The sequence below is a fragment of the Prorops nasuta genome, unplaced genomic scaffold (genome assembly GCF_024137725.1).
Source record: "Prorops nasuta isolate Cenicafe-Biocafe unplaced genomic scaffold, Cenicafe_Pnas_1.2 PNAS00216, whole genome shotgun sequence".
Taxonomy (NCBI): Eukaryota; Metazoa; Arthropoda; class Insecta; order Hymenoptera; family Bethylidae; genus Prorops; species Prorops nasuta.
This window is the reverse complement of record NW_027117012.1, coordinates 46,426-56,622: the sequence shown is the minus strand read 5'-3', so window position 1 is coordinate 56,622 and position 10,197 is coordinate 46,426. Positions and strand designations below refer to the sequence as shown.

The 10,197-nt window shown below is 34.6% G+C and overlaps 3 protein-coding genes across 3 annotated transcripts; 2 read left to right on the top strand and 1 right to left on the bottom strand.

Annotated features, from left to right (window-relative positions):
* The first annotated feature begins 67 nt into the window (after window positions 1-67).
* Window positions 68-2,498, top strand: ImpE3 (Ecdysone-inducible gene E3). The gene is made up of 2 exons (XM_066746296.1): window positions 68-351; window positions 1,730-2,498. The coding sequence occupies exons 1-2, from the start codon at window positions 68-70 to the stop codon at window positions 2,109-2,111; spliced, it is 666 nt and encodes a 221-aa protein (XP_066602393.1). The 3' UTR covers window positions 2,112-2,498.
* A 1,560-nt stretch (window positions 2,499-4,058) lies between these two features.
* Window positions 4,059-5,264, top strand: LOC136785270 (uncharacterized). The gene is made up of 2 exons (XM_066746309.1): window positions 4,059-4,455; window positions 4,569-5,264. Exons 1-2 carry the CDS (start codon window positions 4,414-4,416, stop codon window positions 5,139-5,141), a joined length of 615 nt encoding a protein of 204 aa, XP_066602406.1. The 5' UTR covers window positions 4,059-4,413; the 3' UTR covers window positions 5,142-5,264.
* A 2,250-nt stretch (window positions 5,265-7,514) lies between these two features.
* On the bottom strand, window positions 7,515-10,147 carry LOC136785269 (zinc finger protein with KRAB and SCAN domains 5-like). Its single transcript, XM_066746308.1, is given in 7 exon segments — window positions 7,515-8,156; window positions 8,242-8,630; window positions 8,633-8,752; window positions 9,105-9,204; window positions 9,206-9,355; window positions 9,419-9,656; window positions 9,723-10,147. Coding segments are annotated over 6 exon segments (1,491 nt in total). The 5' UTR covers window positions 9,593-9,656; window positions 9,723-10,147; the 3' UTR covers window positions 7,515-7,598.
* Window positions 10,148-10,197: the final 50 nt, after the last annotated feature.

Here is a 10,197-nt window from a genome sequence, read left to right as displayed (position 1 = left end):
GCCGGAAACCAGTGATGCGGTCCTTGCTACGAGCACCAATCCTACGGTTACCAAGGAGCCAGAAATAATGAAGGAACCGGAACAGACTAAGAAGCCAGAACAGATTAAGGAACCAGAGAAGAATAAAGAACCAGAAAAGATGAAGGAACCAGAGAAGAACAAGGTACCAGTGGAGATCAAGAAACCAGAGCAGATAAAGAACTGCGAAAAAAATGACGCAACCGTCGATAGCGTCGTCGAGGAAATTTATGGAATCGTTCAAACGACGACAATCACGCAAGATCCAGCTCGAGAGATGTACGAGAATTCGGATAAAGCGGAATCTATCGAGGACCAGGAGGAAGAGAACAGGTATGTAAACACACGAGAATTTTCTCCTCTTATATATATAGATAGAGAGAGAGAGAGAGAGAGAGTAGAGTGGGGTCGGTTGAACTGTGGAATAAGTTGATCAACAATGTTATTCATGCGAATTCTACAAATAAAGCAGCAAAATTTTTGGTATTTGAAGAAAATTAGTATAAGCTTCAAATACAAACATTTTTGTTGTTTTATTTTTAGAAATTCGTACGAATAACATTGTTGATCAACTTACCCCACGGCTCAATTGATCCCGCTCTACCCTATACCTGGAAATATTTGTTTATTCAAATAAACGAATTTTAAGAAAATGATATAAGCAACCCTGAAGAAGACTAATGAACCTCACTTGTATTAATTTTCTCATTTGTAAAAATCATAATTTAGCATTGGCAAAGTTAAATTATATATTGCAATTGCAGTGTCTTGTATATATATAGTATTGAAGAAAGATACTAAACGATTTTAAATTACATTAAGGATGGAGTCACAAATTTAAATGTTACAATCGATTTCGGTCTTCTCTACACTTGGAAATATCTCTGTTTATTCGAAGAAACGAATTTTAAGAAAATGATCTAAGCAACCCTGAAGAGGATTAACCAACTTCTTCACTTGCATTTATTTTATCATTTGTAGAAATAATGACTTAGCGTTGGCAAAGTTAAATTATATATTGCAACTGCAGTGTCTCGTAATATTGAAGAAAGATATTAACGATTTTAAATTACATTAACGGATGGGAGTCACAGATTTAAATGTTACAATTGATTCCGGTCTTCCTTATACCTATAGAAACATTTATTCATATACGAATAAACGATTGTTAAAAAAATGATACAAGCAACCCTGAAGAAGTCTGACCATCGTCACTCGGATCTTATACATTTTGTCCTTCGTTACAGATTTAATCTTCTGGGTGAGAAAGTGACTAAATAATTTTAAATTTCATTAACGGACGGAGTCACAAATTTAAACGTTACAATTAACGCGCGTTATAAATAATTACGATCACCCTTATACCTAAAAACATTTATTCATATACGAATAAAGGATTGTTAAAAAAATGATACAAGCAACCCTGAAGAAGTCTGACCATCGTCACTCGGATCTTATACATTTTGTTCTTCGTTACAGATTTAATCTTCTGGGTGAGAAAGTGACTAAATAATTTTAAATTTCATTAACGGACGGAGTCACAAATTTAAACGTTACAATTAACGCGCGTTATAAATAATTACGATCACCCTTATACCTAAAAACATTTATTCATATACGAATAAACGATTGTTAAAAAAATGATACAAGCAACCCTGAAGAAGACTAACCATCGTCACTCGGATCTTATACATTTTGTTCTTCGTTACAGATTTAATCTTCTGGGTGAGAAAGTGACCCAAGTACCAAGGCCCAGCTTATCCAACTACTTGAAACGTGCCAATATCCCCGCAAGTGGTTCTCTTCAGCAACTAGCCGGTCTCTACGACTCCCTCAGCAAAGACGCAAGGAAGCAAGGATTTGGAAAGTTTGCAGGATACTCCGACGAGGTTTTGTTAGCACTGGAATCATCCAGCGAGGGTGGAATCGGTCCTCAGTTGAAAACCCTCCTCGACAAGATCGTCGAAAGGAACGAATTGACGCGGGACGAAGCCAGCAATAAAACTATGATCGTCTTGCGTGACCTTGACGATCCTGCCAGCCAATTAACGAAGGATCTCAGAAGGATTCTTCCTTTAAGATTCACGCGCTGATTTTTATCAAGAAAACTTTTTGTCTTAATCTCGTGTATTATTATCGTGGAAAGAAATATCAGCTAATGTCAAGTGTATTTAATTATATTAATCAATGGATTCGATATTTTATTGCAAATGGCAAATGTCGATCAACTTTAATTCTGTATTTTTCAAATATTTTACAAGATGTTATTCCATTAAAATATGAGATTTAACCTTGCTGCATGGGTTTAAAATATTTACATACTGAATTTTAACTAGGACACAGTGTAGTATTTTAATTTTGAGTATTATTATCGTGGAAAGAAATATCAGTTAATGTCAAGTGTACTTAATTATATTAATCAATCGACTGGATATTTTTTTAAAAATGGTAAATGTCCATGAATTTTAATTTTATATTTTTAAAATATTACAAAATAATTCTTTCGTCTCTTTTTACTTCTATTTTTCTGTATTTTATTCCATTCGAATTGCATACAAAGTCGTCATACGTATATATAATTTATTTACTTTTCATCTTTTTGCGTGAAATACGGCGTTATTTTTTCGATAAACAAATAGTTAATTAGATAACACTGCTAAATACGAATAATTTCATTAAAATATGAGATTTATCCCTGCTGCGTAGATTTAAAAGGTTAGCGCGTAGAATTTTATCAAGAAACCCCTGCATTTCAATCTTCTCTATTATTATCGTGAAAAAAATCAGGTAATGTCAAGTGTTCTTAATTATATTAATCAACCGAGTCGATATTTCATTGCAAATGGCAAATGTTGATCAACCTTAACGGGATCCCTCACCCGTGCTTTACCGACAGTACAAGTCAATAAACAATTAGTTTAATAAAATTCAAATGCGACGCAAATTGCAAAAACGGGCTTCTTTATGACAAGGTGCCAATTCTAACGAGTCAATCGAGCTTAAAAACACTCAAATTAGTTGAAAAATAACGCTGTACCACTGTCCCGCGTTCTTGAAGTGGAAATAACCAAAAGTAACCTCTTTTCAAGAACGCGGCACAATGGTACAGCGTTATTTTTCAACTAATTTCAGTGTTTCTAAGTTCATTTGACTCTTTAGGACTGGCACATTGTCCTACAAACGCCCGATTGTTCAATTTGCTTCGCATTTTACTTTTATTAAACGAATTGTTTATTGACTTGAACTGTCGATAAAGTAGGCGTGAGGGATCCCGTTAATTCTAACATTTCTCAAAAATTACAAAATATTCCTTTTATCTCTTTTTTCCCCTATTTTATTCCATTTGAATTTCACATTCACTCGTCGTCATATATATATATATATATATAATTTATTTGTTTTTGATCTTTCTACCTGAAAAGCAGCGTTATTTTGCCGATAAATAAATGGTCAATTCGAGAACACTTCTGAATACGAGTTATTCCTTTCGTTTTTTTCGCTTCTATTTTTCTCTATTTTGTTCCATTTAAATTTCACGCTCACTCGTCATGTATATATATATATATATTATCTCTTTTTGATCTTTCTATCTGACAAACAACATTATTTTTTCAATAAATAAATGGTTAATTAGAGAACACTGCTAAATACGAGCTACTCCACCAAGATACGAGATTTATCCCTGTTACATCGACACGTTCAGAACTCGATTAATATTACCAATGGCAATGGAAGAAACGTCGCGCGTCCAAAGTTAATAAACAAGCTGGAAATTTGGTGAACGACCACTCGGACAATAGGTGGGAGCTGACTAGGTCCGATGAGCAATAATACGTGCACCGACTGTAAATGCTATTGGCTAATTGCGTCCCAGTACTTCATCCATAGGCGTCGACCAGAATAATTATTCAACTTTCGTGCGATAAATCGTTAAAAATTATCTATCCATGAATTCTTTCTACACCACTGCATTGCTTCTCGCATATATAGTATATAAACGTCCCTCGAAAGCGGATGGACTCCCAGTCAAACGCCACGATACCAGCTACGATCACAGAAAAATTAAAGAGTTTAAAAAATCGTTGATCCTGTTGAAAAAAACGTCGAAGATTCGTTCATCCGAGGTGCTATTGGACAACAAATTTAAGAGTTTCAAAAATCGCTGATCCTGCTGAAAAAAAGTCAAAAATTTATTCATCCAGCAGTAACTACAAAAAATTCAAGAATTTCAAAAATTGCTGATCCAACTGAAAAAGAACCAAAGATTCGTTCATCCAGCAATTACTACAAAAAATTCAAGAATTTCAAAAATCATTGAACTACTACCATAAAAAATTCAAGTTTCAAAAATCGCTGATCCCATCGAAAAAGAGCCAAAGATCCATTCATCCAAAAATGAAAAATAATCCCGCGGTCATAGCCACGTGCCTTCTCTGCGTAAGTTTTTATCGTTTTCTAAAAAAAGTGCAGAATCCAAAAAGATTCCCATTGAAATCCCTGCAACCTTGACAGATATATTTAACGAAGAAAAAACACTCAAAATATTTCAGATTTTCTCGATGAAAACTCAGGGAAAGCCGCAAATAACAAAATTGTTTCCCGTTCAAGAGATAATAGCCTACGGACAACAGTTGAACGAGACTGGACCACTGGACAAGCTCTTCGGAAAATTGCGAGCAACCTACAATTTTGTCTTCCACAAGGTCGACAACACCAGCAACGTGGAGAAAATTTTGGCGAACAATGCTGATCCAGGTTTGGAGGCGTTGAAATCGATCTGGTCGAAGCAGGAGGATGCCTCGGTGGTGGGTGATAAAGAGGCTGATAACGTGCCTGGGACCAAGGTCAAATTCACCGAGGATGAAGAGAGAATCGATGAAAATCCAACTACCAAGGATTGGTTTGACGAAATCGAGCCGCTAGCACCATTGGGCAGCCTTGAATTGCAAGACGAGGCGAACGAAATGAATACAAACGATGTGGAGATTATTATGCCCGGAGGACCAACTTTTCAATTACCAGCCGTTCTTGGACGCCACTTTATCGATTGGTTTGGCTCCCTTTTGGGCTTCACTTATGGCGTTTATGCCAAACTCTCCAAGGCGATTAATCAAACTGATTGAAAACTTGGTCCTTTGGCTATAATTTTAGACAAATTTTTCTTGGAAAATCATCAGTGGTACCAATAACCATCGTAATCAGATTTTTGTACATAGTTTTTTGTATGATAGTATATGTAGTATGTAGCTCGCTTATATATATATATATATATATATATATATATAGATAATAAATAAAATTACTACAAAACCGAGCCATCTATCGCTACATATATTTTATTCAAAAATATCTCTGAAAAATACATATGTGTCACTTTTGTTCATATTTTTGGCAATCGGTATATTATTTAATAACAATCATTTGCTGAGTATCATTCATTATCGCGTCGTAAATGTATATATTGACAATTTTTTTCTTTTATCAATGCGTCGCCTTAAAAATCTATAATAATATCGATTAAGAGTCGCAGTCGCTTCGACGGAAGTAAAGTGGTACCAATGTGGTACGGGAATTGCATAACAGCAGGTGCAATTCTTTAAAAGTTTATAAAATTAATACGCACGTACCAAATGAATCTTTAACAACAAGGTATTCGATCTTAATTTATCTGTGCAATATCAATATTGTAATATTTCCCACCAATCAAGTTGCTTTAGTCAACGATTATTCTATCCTATCCCCCTTACAGCTCGACCTTGACCTCTTTGATTCTTGTTGCTAAAAACCCAATTTGTTTGCCTGCATAGTTTTTCCTGTGGTTACACGCGTACGTAAAAAGAGCATACGAGAATTAGACAGAGTACAGTGCAGGACAGAAAAATGGTAATCTTTGGTACTTAAGGATCTATCGATAAAAGTGTGCCATTCTTTCAAAGTTCCTCGCTGAAATAGACTTTCGCAAACTGTAATGGTGTCCTGCGCAATACTGAATAAAATCTTATTCGCGTCGAGTAAAAATTGAGATGCGGAACAGTTTTAAAAGACTGCTCGCGAATCTTTACAGCATCCACAACATATAACTGCTATCTACATAAAAATTAATCCTTATTACAACATTACGTAGAAATTACATTCAAGATTCTTTAAAATCACATTATTCTAAAGTCGTGCGATGGAAGTCCATTTTGTTTAATATTCATATCTATTCGTTCTTCGATTCAATTACGAGCAATCTTTTACAAATTGATTACAGTACTTCGAGCAATTCTGTCGACTTGGTGAAATTAATCTCATCGATATATATCACCTCATGGAACCTTTGTACGTCGTGGAAATGGGGCAGCTTAATTATTGTCAATTTGAAAATATAAAAATCAAAGTGAAATTTATAAATTGACTATATCCAAGCGCCCAAAGGTGTACATCAATTATCATTGAATCTGCTTTCTACCAAACTTCAATCATTTATCCTGCAGTTTAAAAAACACGCGAATCCATCGTTCGTTGCGGCATTCAATAGAGCAACGAATTATTGGTATCCACGCAGGAATATCTCTTTAGATTGTACATCGTGGTGTGTGTAACAAAAATAATGAACAAACACAGTCTAAAAAGAGGTATCGTCGCAATTCGGTAACCAATAAACTAACTACTCTTTTACGTAACTATCGTAGATAATTAAAAATAGATTCTTAAAATTAACTATCAATCTAAAAATTGATATTATCTTTACATGATTCAGCACTGTCTACTTAGGCAAAATCTGTGAATCCTAATAAAAAGTTCTAGACCAAGTCTAATGAAACATATTATCTAACGGACCAGACGCACTATCGCTTTAATAATCACATTTATTCGTACAAGAAAATGGGACTATAGACTAGAATAGAATGTACTGATTCAATTTTGTTAAAGTTACCGCAAACTTTAATATATGGCATTTGGCTAATGTTAAGAAGAGCGTATATCAATTTTGTTGGAAAATATGGTATTAGGATTCAGTCAGTATGGTTGTTTCCTTTTCTTATCGATAAACGAGAGATCGTTAGAAAAATTACTTATTTAATATCGCATAATATCAAACGAGTATACAATAGCCGCCTAAAATATACTTGCAAGGAAAAGTTTCATAATTTCAACAATATGCCATTACAAGATAGGCTTGATACACTCAAGTGTTAGCAGAAAACCAAATAAACGGAAACAATCATGCTAATAATCAGCTTGCTATAATTAGCAAAAAATACAAAGGATAAAACACTATTTGCACCCTAACAATTTTCTATATCAAATTCGCTAGAAAATCAATGGAATGCATCATCACAATTTTTATATAAAAAACGGCGATAATCAATCTTATACAGTTCAATTCCCTTTCAGTTTTAGCATCGGTTGTACTTCAAACACTCGGAACAGTCTCATTCTTTCCAAAATTGTCTCACTTCACTTTCTTTTTATTTTATTCTTTTTCTTTTTAACTTAACGCCACACGCATTTTGAGCCTTTCACAACACACCTCAAGAACAGCCTTTGTTACTAAGAATTTATTGCTTTGGAGACTATATGAATTTAATTTATAACTAAGATGGCATTAAATACCTTGCATTTTGAGGTAAGATCTCGTTCATATTGACAGTTTGTTGCTGCAATATACTTACTTCTTTCATCGCTTGCTCTTTGAAAGACGAGAAAGTATGCAGAAGATTCGGATCTTTCTGAAAATTTTGAATATGCTGGAGAAAACTCGAATCCTGCTTAACGAATGTAGAATCCTTCAACAGGATGCTCATATCCGGTTTATGCGTTGTCGCGGCGTCCATGATTTTCTCAAGTGAATCCTTCGCGTCCAAGTACACAGAATCTTTCTTAGATTTGCTACGTCTTATTCCAAAATGAGTTTGGGTGTGCTTGTTCAAGTGATCCTTCCTAGAGAATGCCTTTCTGCAGACGGAACAGGCGAAATTCTTGTCTCCAGAGTGAATAACGTAATGCCTCGTTAGGTGCTCATTTCGTTTAAATGCTTTTTGGCAGACCGGACATTTAAACGGTCTTTCATCAGAGTGTCCACGCATATGCTGATCTAAGTGCTCTTTCCTCTTTAACATAGCACCGCATTCTTTACACTGATATTTTCGTTCCTACAAATAAAGATAATCTTAGAGTACGCTTCGAATAAAAAAAACTGAAATAACGAGAGCAATAATGACATAATTTAACAGGTACCTGTATGTGAGCCTGTATATGTTGCTCTATATCTGCTTTCTCTCCGAAAGCCAAACTACATTCGGGGCAACAATACAGCGTAGACCCATCCAAGGCTACCGTTATTTTTATCTCGCCAGTCTTTGCTCTAAATTTCATTTTTCGTTCAATTTTAGGTGAATCCGTTTGTATTTGCTGCTCTTTCGAATTTGAGGCACTCTCGTTCTCTTGCGGGCTTTCTAGATGAGCATTCAAATCGTTAGGATTAATAGCAATCAAATTATTTTCAGGAGTCATAAAATGGTTGCCAGTTTGTTGCTGTGAATTTCTAAAAGCAGGAACATTTGGTATATTTAAAATGCTATTTTGAGGCTGCTCAGACTTCTCTTCTTCCGATTTCTCCTTTTTAACTGTTCAGCCTGCATCTTTATTAGTTGTTGTAATGTTAGAGGTAAAGTAGTAGCTTGCAATTTTTGCAAATATTCAGCCATTGCTACACTATGCTGTAGCTGTGACTGCGATTCTGTTGGAAAAATAACAAATATAAGTTTAACTTTATTACGCAAACAAATAAATAAATCCAAGCTTCTGTACATGGTTTTCCTCCAATGGCGACATATGCATATTGGAATCTGACGTTATTTTACTACACCACTAAATATTGCCATATTTAGTTGATTTGATATAGCATCAATTTTACCAATTAAAATCAGATAAGAAAAAGTGACAATAGTAATGAACCATTCAAGTTACTAAACTAAAAAAACAATGAACAATGAGAGCTTTAAATATGACTGAACTTGCTATGTAGCCAAATAACACGAATACTAAATGTCAACATTAAAGGAAACTTCTATATGATTCTTCTCACCGTATTAGATGATTCACTCTTCCTTCGTCCTTCTGCGTTGAACCTTGCTTTGTTGCATCTGTCTGTGAGGAAGAAGCCATGTAAACACTAGGTAAAATTCTAACTGGCAAATGTATTTGGTTGCACACCAAGAATCCCAGTGTTGTTTTGAGTATAATTTGGAATGTTAATTGCTTGAATGCCTTGTTTCTCACAGATTTGCATTAATGTACTGGGATCTGGCCAAGTAAGTATTGCTCCAGGATACTTGTTCGGCGAATTGATCTAAGAAAATAAGTATAGGAAGATGTACTATGAAATATTTCAATATTAATAAAACTTTTGTACCAATAATTGTTTAGCTTGACTGGATCCAGCAGTGGATGTATAGATGGGCTGTCCTTGCATTTGTAAAGTATTATTGCTAGTAAAATCAGAGGTGGATACGGAATTCGGCCTAGGTGTAATCTCAGAGAATTGTGGGAGCGATCCCTGGATACCGTTGCTCCCAGAAAAATTCATATTTTTTGTTATAAACCGTCAAATTATTGAACGATAAACACCAAACCATGAGGATTGATATAACCTGTAAATGACAAATAAGAATAGTCTAATTAACCGTAAAAAACAAATTAAAAAATAGCCTACTCACATTTTCGTTGAACTCCTACTTAAAATGAAATTCGAGTGTACATTCGATTAAAAATATAAAAGAGAAATTAAACTAAAAGAGAAACTCCTTGGTACATTATAAAATATCATAACGATCATAAGAACGCGGCGTCCTCCTCAGCGCGTTTCTCAATATGGCGACCGCTTAATTTACTATTTATGCCGAAATCCGATTTTTTTTCTTCTGATCATTTTTGACAGTGGCGCCATATAGCATAGGAGAGATGAATTAATTTAGATTTAAAATTTTTTGCACTTTCACGGGCCGCCGCTAGAGGTTTCATCATCGAAAATGATTCGAGAAGATAGCAGCTAGCAGCAGCTGCATCTAATATTTATTTTTACAATTCACTGTTACTAAATATTCTTATTTCGTTTCATTGATTATTTAATAATTTTTCCTTTAGTAACATCACCATTTTTTACATCTTTATATTTTACACCTTTTTCTGCTT